Source organism: Daktulosphaira vitifoliae, unplaced genomic scaffold (assembly GCF_025091365.1).
Source record: "Daktulosphaira vitifoliae isolate Bord-2020 unplaced genomic scaffold, ASM2509136v1 Scaffold_4, whole genome shotgun sequence".
Lineage (NCBI taxonomy): Eukaryota > Metazoa > Arthropoda > Insecta > Hemiptera > Phylloxeridae > Daktulosphaira > Daktulosphaira vitifoliae.
In genome coordinates, this window is record NW_026099575.1 from 26177706 (window position 1) to 26192570 (window position 14865).

The 14865-nt window shown below is 26.5% G+C and overlaps 1 protein-coding gene across 1 annotated transcript in view; it reads right to left on the bottom strand.

The window, feature by feature from the left end:
- LOC126905477 (uncharacterized) overlaps nucleotides 1–12572 on the bottom strand; it is a 38576-nt gene extending 26004 nt beyond the window's left edge. Inside the window, exon 1 of the mRNA XM_050685201.1 lies at nucleotides 12211–12572. Within this exon, the coding sequence (XP_050541158.1) occupies nucleotides 12211–12425 (215 nt within the window). The 5' untranslated portion in view covers nucleotides 12426–12572. The remainder of the gene's footprint in view (nucleotides 1–12210) is intronic.
- Nucleotides 12573–14865: the final 2293 nt, after the last annotated feature.

Genomic DNA, 14865 nt, shown 5'->3' on the forward strand with positions numbered 1-14865 from the left:
TGTGTTTGATGTTATGATTGAATTATTACAATAACGATTTTATCAATTCAATGTTTGAGATAACAAATATTTTTTATAATAACTTGTTAAAAGACACCGCTGGTAGTTATTAAGGATACGAATTATGGATTTCGTAGATACCAGAAAAGCCAAAATTTATGATCCAGACTATCCGAACATTATATATGTATCTTCCGGACTACCTGTAATTTCAAATTATCCGATTGGTGTGTTGTATAACTTGTAAACAAATACGACTTTGAAGAAGGTTAATGTCTACCTAAGCATCAGACCCAAAAAAAGTTAATAGAAAATAAGTTACTGGTGACCTTTTTTTTCACTCGACAATATTTTGACCTTTTATATAAGTCATCAAAAAATTATGTGTACTACCAAGGGCCTATTAAGAAATCTGGACCCGGGTCCACAATTATGTATAATCCGGACCTGCCAAGCTAGTTAATAATTATTTGAGGTATATCTTTCTAGAAGTTTTTTATAATTTTATAATTATTTTTATAATTTCTATAAGTCTTACATGACATTAGATAATAAAGAACTATCCTACATCATACTATAACATTTTTAAAGAGTCATCTCCATTTATAAATTGTCAAGTACGATTCGTAAAAAAATGTTATTAACTGGATAAATACAGTTAATATCAAGCGTCGCTTTGTCATTTTTAGTAACCTGAAAACTGAACAACAATATTCCGTTATGCAGCTTTTTTTTTTATTTTGACCTAGGATTAATTGAAAAAATACGGTAAAAAACATAAGAGATTTTACTATAAGGTATGTATTACCGATAACGATTATTCAACGCACCTCATTGAGAATCATACTCGAAAAAAAGTCTTTGTACGGATGCTCGAAACGTGTGTTCCGAGAAATCAGTTCTAAAATAATATAATAGAGTTCCTGTTATTTCGTAACAGTCATTGGTTTTGTATTTTTTCGTTATTTCCTTCGTGGAAAACAATTTTCGTTTTACCTGCAAAGCGGTAAATTGAAGTAACTCAATAGATGGCAAAAATAAAAATAATGACAGGATATATTCGAAAATAAAATAATATATTTAAGAGGTCAGACATAATTAAAACCAATATATTGTGTTACTATAAATTTAAACATAAACTAAGTTTACACCAATTTTCAGTATAGTATTTCAAACTGTTATAAAGAGTCGCAAGTAATAATACTTTTTAATTTAGGTTTACTATATTCGTAAAATATTAATCTACTCTGATAAGAGCAGAAATAATTAAATAAATGACAAATCTATAATTTTTTAAAAATAATGAACAATCCTCTTCAAATGCAAAGCTTACTGTTTGCACTTAAGATGTGTACATGAATATATTATATAGAGTTTAGTAAGTAAGGAAACGGATTTCTATTGTTCTCATTGTTTGTAGCAACAATTACCTGTTTTCTTACTTACTGAACACTCTGTATATGACCTACAATGATGCTCGCAGAAAGTTTGAAACCCATATTCATTTTTCCCTATATTTCAAATTATTGCAGCAAAGTAAAAAAATTCATGTTTTTTTTTTTATAATTGGATTTGAATAAATGTACTAAAAAATTGATCCTCTTAAGGACCATAAAAAAATCAAAAATTGTAAAATGAAAAAATTAATTTTTAATTTGTTTTCAAATCTACGCCGGTGTAAATTCAAAATTGAGATAAAAATAAAAAATATATTATTTAGCATAATTTTTTATGTGCTTCAAAAATACTTTTTATTTATGTGCAATATCAAAATCGACCCCATAAAATAGCTGAAGTATATAAAAAATAGAGTTATTTGAAATTTTTAATCTCTGAAATGATTGGAGATCAATGCATTTTAAATAAATAAAACAGTTTATTTTTGTCTGAAAATAAAAATTAAAACATATTTTTGATAACTTGAAAAAAGTATTGGAAAATTTTGATTTTTTACCTAAAATACTTGAAATAATATTATTGATTAGTTTATAGCACAATATTTTAAGGTTTTTCGAAGAATTCATGCATATTTTTTATTTTGTTTTTATAGACTAAAATTAGTTTGGGGGTTGCCATCTTTTCGTGAGCGGCAGTGTTTAGTTTTTTTTTTTTATTATAACAAAAATATGTTCCTGGAATAGTATACTTTCAATGAAATAATGCAAAAAATTTTTTTTTATTAGTTTCTAGATATTGATACCAAAGAATATTTTAATGAATAAATTAGGGTATAAAAAGGTAGGTACTCAGTAAAATTTTTTAATACTTGGTATATTTAATTATAAAGCTTTGTTAGTAAAATATATTTTTTAACTAATTACTTATTTTTTGGCATCAATGATAAAATTATTCCCGAGTTATAACTCCTTGAAATATTTTCTAGATGGTAATATTTTTAATTGACATTTGAACAAAAGTATTGATTGGGGTGGATTGTAAATGTCTGATGGGTAATTTCATAATTAAATATTGTTTTGGTACAATGATAGATAAGGATAAACTTATCGACGTAAAGTTCCAACCACCATTAATTACCGATATAACCTAATAAAATTTCATATATTCAAACATATTCCAGTTACAGTTTAAAGTTTATGCTTAATAATTGATTATGTTAGTGGTTATCCATTAAATCTACTGGCAATTAACTGGAAACGTTAATAAGTTTTAATGAAAATGTACAACTTAATGTTGTAAACGCACATGTTTGATTTAGTTTAACTGAACACAAAAGCGTTGCAATAACATGGTGGCATACTAAGGAAATGATTTTTTAATTATGTCGAAGAATTCCTTATTCCATTGTTCGACAGTCAAATTAAATGTAATGGGGCAGATATTTCACTTGGCCTCTGCCAATGACGTAGTAGTTGAGAAAAAAAATATCACCAGTTTGCGAGAAAGATTTATTTTTCGATGGGCTCATCAAATTAATCAAAACTATTTGTCATGGCAGTAAACTAAACACCAATGCGTCATAACTTTCAACAGATTCCATGATAATTTTTCATCTTTATTATAAAATTTATATAATTATTCTATTGCAATGTACCGTACGCATCAAACAGACTGGGATAAATAAAATATTCCACATAACACACAATAATACTATTCAGACTGAAGTTCGTCGAAAGGGAGAAGGGGAGTAGGATCAGGCGAAGAAAATATTCCATCGACATTTTATTCACCTTCATTCTTAGAATCGGAGCACACGCGCTCTGTACAATGGAGAGACTGACACACGAGCGAGATCGAAGACGGCATTGTGTGCGTTTGTAGCAGAAAGAACACGCTGGAAAACATACAATACTGACAAAATATAATAATGTATGTATACATACATAATAATAGTAACAAAGAGCAAGAGGGCACGACGCCAAAGGCTATTGTGAAACAAACTGCTGGGGTTGCTATTATTTTTTGTGGCCACTGAAGCAGTACATTATTAATTCGTAAATCTAAACCGAGTACAATATTGTTGTTGTCGATCGGTACTACAAGGCGTTAGGCCGTCAACAAGGGAAAAGCAAATTTACTCGAATTTAAATTACTAATATGTACGCCTTGGTAGTAACACTTTACGATTAATCTAATGTGGGCCATCATTTTTGTGTTGCTTTACCCTTATTGCTTAAACCGTTCTCGTTTTAACACCAGGTTCATCATAATACACGGTATAAATATTTGTACAACGACTAAGCTGGCACTCACGCAAGCGAGTTCTCGTGGTACAGTGAGACAATCCAAGATGTGTAGAAGTGTGGGGAATGTTGAAGAGACGGTGAATGGTTGCGACGGACGGAGTTCCGAGAATACGACCTCTGCTATACTTCACAATTCCGAGGATCTCTTTTTTAATGAACAGTCTTATTCTTTTACGTTTTACATAGTCGCCGCCAACGTTAAAAACTATTTCTTAGTTATTGTTTTCAATCAAGTGAAACGTTTAATTTTATGCACAATCTAACCATACTCATGCACGAGCAATATAACACGTGTTAAAATTATATCGCTTTTCTAATAATTTATTGACTACTGAACGCCAATATTAACGCAAATAATATTCAAAGTAATTTTTATATACACTGAAATTTAGCAAATAAAAAAAAATATATATTATACTCGGGTGTATTGTGAGTAATTATACTCAGGGGCTCTGTAAAATTTAAACATTCATTTTTTAATTTAGTTAAATCCAACTGAATAAACACCGCCGTTATCAAATATTCAGTAATTGTGGGATTACCACAATTAATAACAAGTGTTATCATTGGTAAGCAAAAATTATAGATTCTGAACGAGTTATACGTACAAAATTATATAAAACGACTAATTATGAGGAGCTTTCCGTGAAATGTTACATATTCAATGTTGAAATGAATAAAGAACAATATATTTTCTGTTATCGTAAAATATTTTTATTTGAAAAAATTCAAATGATAAGTAGCCTCGCAGTCACAAAAATTGTTATTTTAATACGGACTAAAGCAGCGGATTTAGCCTTTAGTAAGCTAATAGTTAATGCCGTAAGAAAATATTGAACGTACTCCACTTTAACATCACTATGACGTACTGTGGATGGGTATTATGGTTTTTATTTGTCTTAATATAATATTTCATATTTATATGCGAAAAACATGTAATTTTATATTCGCATACAAAATACTTACAAAAATACAAGTAGTTAAAAATTGATATAATTTATACATCAATTTGACAGCTTATCCACTTTTACTAGGGTATTTATTTCAAAAATTACTTATACCGCGTTTTATGAGACTTGATAATTATCAAGTCTCATAAAATAATTATAATTATTTAGACACGTATCTAAGACAAAATTTCGATAAGTTACCCATTGATTATACATATAATACTTTAATACACTTAACTATAGAATAACCAAAGCGAGTTATCGCATGAAGACATTTGAGGATTACTTACTACCGAATTAAGTAGGTGGAAAATAAAAAATTATGTATCCTTATATATATCTGTATATAGGGGAAAAGATTTTATGAATTTTGTAAACGCGGTTAATAAAGATTAACGTATTTTTTTCCACGAGACTTAAAAGAATTATCACAAATACACATACAATATTGTCATAATCAATAACCCTCGCGTTAAAATATTATTTTATAAAAGACTACTGCCGGGTAGTATTAAAAAAATAACAACACTACGAGTTATACCAAAAAGCGTATATAGATAATTCGAAAAAAGCATACACTGCACCCAAAGAAAAACCTCAATCAAAATTGAAAGAGAAATTTTATCAAGGGTTTATGATAATGTTTTATTAATACGAACAAAATAACTATTCTTATAAATAATTATTGTTCAAGACAAGAAAAAAAATATCATATTGATAAATATATCATTGATTCAATAGTAATGATATATTTATCAAATTGAACAATGAATTTATTATATAGATCGAGGTTTTTCTCTGGGTGTNTTAATACGAACAAAATAACTATTCTTATAAATAATTATTGTTCAAGACAAGAAAAAAAATATCATATTGATAAATATATCATTGATTCAATAGTAATGATGTATTTATCAAATTGAACAATGAATTTATTATATAGATCGAGGTTTTTCTCTGAGTGTGGTTGTAAGGTTTAATTTTCTTACGGTTATCAAAATATAATTTTTAAACTCAAAACAAAATGCACCATTATTTTTTATTAATATTTAAACTAATAATATTAAATTTAAATGTACATCTCTTGTACATAAAAAATTATGTTGTCGTTGCATAATTATATACAATAAAAATATATTTCTGTGTCTTATAATCAAAAACTGATATGTTACAAAATTAAGTTTTTCAGATTTTTTTGTAATTTATCAAAAAAAGTGTTATTTGTTGTGTGTCAGAATATTAGAGGTCAATTGAATCGAGAAGGTTTGTTTTATGCACTTTATCAATTCTCATTCCAAAAAGTTGCATATCAGATTTCGAAAAATAGCCATAGATTTTATTATAAATTGGATATTATTTTTCTTGTAGCACAATTCGTTGACAAAATTTTATTTACTATTTATTTAGTGCAAATGAACTGTAAAAGTAATTTTTTATTTCTAAACATTATTATTATCCCGGCAACTAATGAAACAGCTATTTCATTTATACTTAGTAACTATATTATACTTTAACATTTCAAAATAAATAAAGTTAATTATTAACTTAATTTAAGACGAACAGTACACAAATATTTACGTGTTCCTCAGTAAATGTATTTACTTTATTAACTATGGACATTTATAAAATGAAAGAGTTCACAATGACAAGTTTATGGGATATTACATTTAATTGAAAAAAAAATGTTCGTAAGCTTTATAAAAACTTTTGATATGTACTATAGAGATGAAAAATGTAAATAAAGAGATTTAGCAAAATAATTAGTTTTAGATGTACATTTAAACATGATAAAAATTCATTATATCTTAATTTTTATTATGTCATTTTAAAAACATCATTTTATATTTTAAAATGATTAATTTGACTTCCTTTTCAATTGACTCAGTCTTTAATTCTAAAGTAAAAAAAATATGAGTAACATAAATAGTCATATGAAAATATGTCATTCAAATTAATTTTAACTAGACTTAGATATTTATATTTTACAGAGTATAGCAACGATATCGTTATAAACAATACCTAAGATGAGAAAATATAATAATAAATGGAGTTTATCAGAAAAATTAATACTAATACAGTTTATAGAAAAATAATAATCAAAGTACACTGTAATAAATTAGCCAAAAATTCTCATACATTAATATGATATTTGTAATATGCCCGTAGTGTAATTTTTACATAAAGTATTGAAAATCCGCACACAAATATAACATTTATATCAAAATTTATGAGAATTTTCTCTTGCATTGTATGCATTAAAACCATTTAATATATGTATGTAAAAATTCGGACAATTTTTTTTTATTAGAGTATAACACATAATCACTTCCTAATATGACCACACTGAAGTTTATGATAAATGGTTTCCTTATAAATAATATCGGAGAACCATAGCGATTTTAATAATAAAGGAAACCGTTTTCAAATTATTGGTGTAGATAAAGACTATGTTTCAACCCAACTCAAAAGATTAATTTTGAACAAGAACTATATAGCTATTGTTTTCGGTTATATGTGGGTCAACTTGGTAATTTTATCAGTAACTTCCAGTAAAAAACAACTATGGCAACGGGGTTATTGGCCTAGCATCCAAAAAATGAACGTTACCTATTACAAATTATTCTCAAACTGTACCGACATAAATATTTATAAGAAATTTGGAATTGTCAGTGATTCAATACAAAATCGATGAAACGTATAATTTACAACTTAATTTAAGTAGTTTTCAAATATTTGGCAAATGTGAATATTATAATTAAGAACCGTTTTCTACTATCTTCTTTCCGGTCAATTACCAATAACCGATATGGTTATTTTAACCACTGTGGTATTTATAAGTATTTCGTATACTGTATACGAAATACTTATAAATAATTTATATTTTGTGGTTAAGAAATGAACAATGTTGATTGATAAAAATCAGACAAACTTAAAAGATACTTTTTCAATATTCAACTTAAATTAGTACATCTCTGTAACTACCGTTCAATATATTAATTATTGAAAACAGAAGAGTATTGATTCCACACGATTTATCAGAATAAATACATACACGATAGTTGTTAGAATATTATTGTTGGAAAAAAGAAGATTTCGTAGAATTTGTTCAATCAGTTTTGGTATAAAACACATTTATTATTAATTCCAAGAAAACAATAAAGCGGTAAATCAAGTAACGACGACGTAACTTAAAAATAGATCAAGGTTGAAAATTATATATGAAAATTTAAAACTGACTAATACAAGTTTATCCGAAATTGGAATTAATTGATAAATATCATTGATAGATGATCGATAAAAAACATTAAATATAAATACATATTTCTTTAGGTTTGAATTGAATTTTAAAATATTGCGAGCCATTTCTTAATAGTAACTGTGTATAAATGATACTTTTGTCAGACAATCGATTTTATTTCAGGTCTAAATTCTATGTTTAAGAGTAACATTTTAATTTATTTTCGAATAAATTGCCCTATTCCCAAATATGGTTCGGTGTTATGAGATTCTTATACAGCTACAGACTTTATGTTGCTCGAAAGAGACTAGCGTAAATTTGTGCGCTTTGCTGCTTTTATCCTTAATATTCCCCTCCACCTCATGACTTAACTCCTATTCAAAATTTCTAGCAACTTCCTTCTTTATCTAACAGAAAATACGATTCCTATATCAGTTTCCTTTTAAAACTCACAGCTTCTATGATAATTTTAAGTTAATTAATTTGTTGTCAAATACATACTGTGTTTTATGGGCTATTAACCGTAATGTTAACAATAAATAAATTTAACCTTGTTTGAACAAATTTTAATCTTTATAAAGTAGTTGTATTGGTAATTCGTAAATATTACATTTAACAAAGGTAAAATAAACTGTAAAGAGAGATAGTGAGGTTGAGTTAGCAACGCGGCAATACCTGTGCCACACTGTTTCAGGTTCGAGACTCGTTACTACAATTTAGTAGTAATTGAAACACCATCCCTAATACTGACAACTGATCTTGGAGTATCTATAGTTAAAAAACTTTCTCCTAAAGGAGGCTTTTATAATGCAACCCTTAACGGATTGCAAAAACGTTAAAAAATAAATGTATACAGAATGATTCTTTTATTAGCATAGCCAGTCAATTTCTCTTAAAATAATAATTTTTATGTCAATTTATTTTTCTTGGCTATTATAGTTACATGTATCTCCATTTAAGAAAAAAACTGGTCAATATCAACTTTGGACCATTATTTAAAAAAATATTAAAACATCTATACTAGGGTAGCCCTCAAAAATCGAATGTCTTTTTTTTTTTTTTTAATGGCCAAAAAAATTAGCTGTGCAAAATTTGGGACCGATTCGTTAAGGTTAACTCGTGCGTCCCGGGCCTATTAAGTTGAGTAGAAGACGCAAATTTAATAGACACAACTGATCTATGTCTCTTACATTTTTTTTTTTTGCTTAACTTAGAATTATGAAAGTAAAACTCAAATAAGGAAATTTTACAAGAAGTTCAAAAATAATAATTTCAATGTTGTTTTCTTAATAAATAGCCCACAAAAACACTACGTACAGTATAAAACATGTAAAAGTCTTAAAAATACGTTATAACTGATTTTGTTTAATTTTACTTATTTATTTTCATTTTATTCTTTGGTAAACGTTTATTCGTTAAAAAAAAAATTCTAAAAGTTTAATTTTTTATGCAAAGTACGATAATTATACTAGATTTATTATTTTATGGATAGTTAATTAATTATTAATGAACAACGTAACAAAATTTATTGTAGTATTATATTTTGTCTAAAAATCAAATATTATTGCTATATGAAACTTTAGTCCAATGGAACATAAATAAATCAGTAAAAGCGTTATCTTTCGATAGAACTGCTATCAATAGTGGTCATTTAAGAGGTACTTATGTTTTGGAACGATTTTTAGAAAAAGAATTGCTTTATTTACCTTGCCGCCACCATATTTTTGAAACTATACTCAAAAGCATTTTCGATAGTAAAATTAGTTGTTCTACTGCAAAGACGTACCAATTTTCAAGCGATTTCAGCAGGCTTGGAATGATTTAAATAAAGAATTTTTTAAACCCTACATTTTTGAAAGTAATATTAAAAAAATTATAGAACCAGAACATCAAAAGATAATAATTTTTGACAACCAAGGAATGACTTTAAAGAATTTCTCGAGTTAACATTTATTATATTATGGACAGAAAACAAACCTGATTTTATTATAACATAATTTTTTTTTATAAAATATTTTACTTGTTATGAACAATTTTTAATTTATTTTGTTTAAAATAATAATAACTTTAAAACAAAATATTTTTTGTTAATGTACTTTTTTTACAATTAGGAAATTGTTGTAGTTTTCGATTAATTTTTAATGCTACACTCGTATGTATCATTAACGACTCATAATTTGCTTATAGTATTTAAAGCATTTATGTAAATATTGTTCGCACTCCAAAATGATGGATCCATTTTCAAAAAATCAGTGTTCAAATTAATTACTTTAAATAAATCTAACGAAGACTACAACAATATATTAACTACAAATGAAGAGCAGAAACAATACGTTTAACAAATAGTAACCAATTATCGGAAAAAATGTCCTGCATCTTCAACTCAACTTAATAGGCCCGGGGGGCACGGGTTAACCTTAGCGGATCGGTCCCAAATTTTGCACAGCTCATTTTTTTGACTTTAAAAAAAAATTAAGGGGTAGCGTAAAAAAAAAAAGACATTGGAATTTTAGGACCACCCTAATCTATACTTAGAAGATAGGAGGAATGAGGCCGAGAAATGTTTTGTGATAAAAATAGCACCACTTGTGTCTCATTTCCAGTCAATACTCTAAATTTTTAATAACTTCTGTAATACAGGTCCAAAAATCGTTATAGACCAGTAATTTTCTTAAATAAATCAATATCTATCTATTAAACTAGTTAATTAAGTGTGTTGTTATTAAAAAAAAAAAAAAAGAAACACCCCCACAAGTTATATATATACAGGTTTACAGGTATACAGAATGTCTTAAACCAAACTGACAACGCTTATAACTTTTCATACAATTATAATTTAATCGAAACTTTTTTAGAAAAAACAATTGCCTTTTTATACTACGTTATAAACATAGTTTATTATATATATATATATGTTTAAAAATGTTTTTTCAAAATTTCAAAATAGACATTTTTTATAATAAATAGCACTTTAATACATAAAGTGAGTATTTAGTGAGGGTGGGTGCCACTACTACTTATACTTATGTACATATACTTCGCCGGCGTTCTATTCCACCCATGTAATAAAATGCTTGTAACTCAATTATTACTGGTACTGAAATTGATATCAATCTATCATTTTTTTTTTTTGTAAAAAAAGGACTAAAAAAAAGCTGTTTTAAAATTTTTAAATATAATATTTTTTTCCCAATTGTGATATACAGAACGTTCAGTAAGTAAGAAAACAGGTCAATTACAAACAATGAGAACAATAGAAACCCATTTCCTTACTTACTGAACATTAAATAATAAGAAAAGGCTTTAAACGTTGTCTAAGACAATAATTATTTTAAAAAAATTCTTAATTATAATAATTGATAAAAAGTTATAAGCGTTGTTATTTAAGTTTGAGACATTGTAAATATTTTTTTTAAAGCTCATAAATATGAGCTGTAAAAAATTTGGGCCCAATACGTTAAAGTTAACCCGTACCCTATTCTCTTAAGTTGAGTTGATAAAGCAGTTTTAAAAATAACTTCTCTGCCTCCTAACTTATTTTTTAATTAATTTAGAATTACGAAAATAAAACTCACGTAAAGGAAATTTCACAAGAAATTTTACGCTAAGTACGATAATTATACTAAATTTATTATATGATGACCAATTAATTATTTAGTTAGGGAAACTATTTTTTTATTTTATATTATGGTTTATGTTCTTATGGTTTTTGATTAATACTTTACTAAAACTAAGTTATATATATTTGAAATCTCTTTCGTCAGATTAAAAATCTTAGGTTAATTAAAATTAACCGAAGTACTGAGAAGTTTCCTCTCAGTACTATATACTCAGTACTAGATTGTTTCAATCATGATATCAATATTTTTTTATTTAAAACTTTTGATAATGTTATTTAAAAAAGTCTTCATTAAGCCTACGTCAAATTAAAGACAATGCCATATACTTAATTTTTATTGAAAATATTTGGCTTTGATGCACAATAATTCCTAGAAATCGAGATTTCAGATTCTTTCATTCTAAAGTAAAAAAAAGACATTTGATTTAACCCTAACACACACATATATATATATATATTTGTGTTGTAATACACAATTTCGCTGACCCAAATTTTATTTGATGATAGGACGGTTAATATTTTTTAAGTTTTGAAGGTTGTAAAAAATTTTAAGAATTTGCGAAAATTATCGCTTTAGTGTATTTGCAACAGGCAAATATTTTATATACAGTATTAAATTGCATTGAGTAAATAATTGTCTCAAAAACTAAATTATATTTAGTTAGGTTATTTAAAGACATATGGAAATTGAGGTCTTACCATTCAAGACTAAGATACTTTTTGCCGCAACAGTGAAGTGTCTTGAACGAACTGATGGCTCCATATTCGAACGATGTCAACTCTTTGGTGAATTGAACACCTGGCTTTTGTTCCTTAAATTTGTGATCGTCACAATATGCACACTGTAATTCTCGTATGGCAACGGTGGCCATAAAAAAGGAAACAATAAAAGTTTTTTGTATTAAGTCGGACATGTTCGAACTGTTAGTCGTTCACGATGAGTTTTCTACGAAAACGTGATCAATCGTAAGGTTGATCATCTTACATGATAACAGCCGGCTACGAGGACTGAAACGCGCCGCGAATGTGACAACACTGGCCATCCACAGACCGCAATACCATTACTGTTGGTTAAGTGTGGCACGTCCGCTGTGAGATGGTGGCGCGACTGTCGGCTGTTGCGGCCGAACTCACAACAATAATAATAATCTCGGCTATGGACCAGTCTCAGAGAATAAAAGAAATTTCAAACCACTAGTCGCTAAAATTACGTTACCCCAAAGTTGCAAAATGCAAACCATTCTTACAAATATGAATATTTGTTTGTAGGACGAATAATATAAAATAAAAAAATACTACGTTTTAATATAATTTTTTCTATACTTTTTTTCGTGTAATATAAAACATAAATCGGAATGTATGTTAAATGTACAAACATTGTATTATTTAAGACTTATGTCTTCGTTTTGCTTAAAAATATTAATAAAAGTATTTTTATTCATATACTTTATATAGTTTAATAGAACTCTTAATATTTCTCTACTAATGTTATGAATTATAATAAGTAGTCATACATTTTAAAATACAAATGGCCTCAATTAATTTAGTGGATCAGAAGTTTGCTTGTTAAATTCAAGAACCATTTAGTGAATAAACTGTAAGAAATGATACAAAGATTCTCTTATATCAGCATAATATTTTTAATATACGCGTTATTTTTACTTACAGTAGTGTAAATTTGAGATAAAGTATCGAAAGTTCGTACACAAATAAATATATTTATCAATATTTATTATTCCATTATATCATATGTGTTAAGAATTATCTATACATGTATGTTAATAATTATACTATTTTTAAATTTTTTGAATCGTGAATTTTAATATTCAATTCGTTAGTAATTACTTACCTTATATGCTGTCGACATCTAATTTTTTCTTTACCTAATAACTTCATGTAATAACGGAAATAAGAGAGAAATAAATTAACGCCCAAAATGTGAAGGGTTAATTCAAAATTATTAAAGTACATCGATGATAAAAACACATCCTTATTAAATTTATTTTATAATATAGTTTGCAGTCTAATTTTGTACTACCCAAAAGCAAAAAATTTAACATTTTCAAAACTGTTTTTATTTATTAATTTGTCGTTGATGGGTTTCTGAAATATTAGATTTAATTTAGAGCTTTTCGTTCTTTAATTTTCATTGATTGTAATTAATTAATGGTTGAACGTAGAAATATCATAGGGATATTATTGGATTTATTTCCAATCATATAAAAAGCTCATTTGAAAAGGTAATGATATTAAAACTAACTGAGAAAACATTTACATTCATTCATAATAAAGAGGATAATGTACTTAACATAGAATCTTTTTTCAATTATTTTTAATGACTAATAATTAATTGTATAATCACTTAGTTGATAATTATATTAATTATTACTTTTATGAATTTTAAAAATGGTTTCTCAATTCTTTATATGATGAAAAAAAAAGTTCAAATAAGGTTGGGTACGATGAAAAAATATTACGAGTAGGATTACACTAATATGCAATTGGATTTATGATATTGACTAAATTATTCGATGTCGAATTTATCGGTATCAGTTTTTTTTTAATATCTGATATTTAAACTAGTATTATAAATAATTGCATTGAAATCCAATAATCAGGTAAAATTTATATCAATCTTGCAAATAACTGAATAGTATCACAGATTACTTCTATTCAGATTAAACCTTTATTAATGTTAATAAACAATTAGATTTTTGTATTAATTGTGTTTAACACCTAAAATTTTATCAACAATTAGTGAAAGATTTTTAAATTTTTATATTCCAATAACAAATTTGGATAAATTTCAGATTTTTTAAAATGGCTCAAACAAAATTTATAAATGTATATATATTAGACCGTAAGGGTTAAAAATATATCTAACTATATATTATGGAGTTTCTGTTTTATTGTTGTGTCAAGAAATGATATTTTTTATTTTAAATTTTATTTATTAAAATATTTAATGATGGATTTATTATCAACACTAAATAATTACTTTTGCGATTATTAAATAATACTCAATTTGCATTGTTTTATGTATAATTTATACATAAAACACATAATTTTTCAACTATTCTTGAAATTTTAAAATCAAAATTATAATAACCAGTGCTCGAATTGGGGGGGGGGGGGCGCGCAGGGGGACGTAGCTCCTCTACTTTTTTTTAAATTTTTTTTGCGCACCCCAACTACTTTTTTTTATGAGGACGGTGGAAAATACCACCTTTTTTTTTTTAAATATTAGTATGATAATGAAATATAATTTATTAATAAATACTAAATAAAGTAATGAGTAAAAAAAAAAAAGGTCTTCAAAATGCTAGGGACGCAGTTTTCAAATTGTTTTTGAAG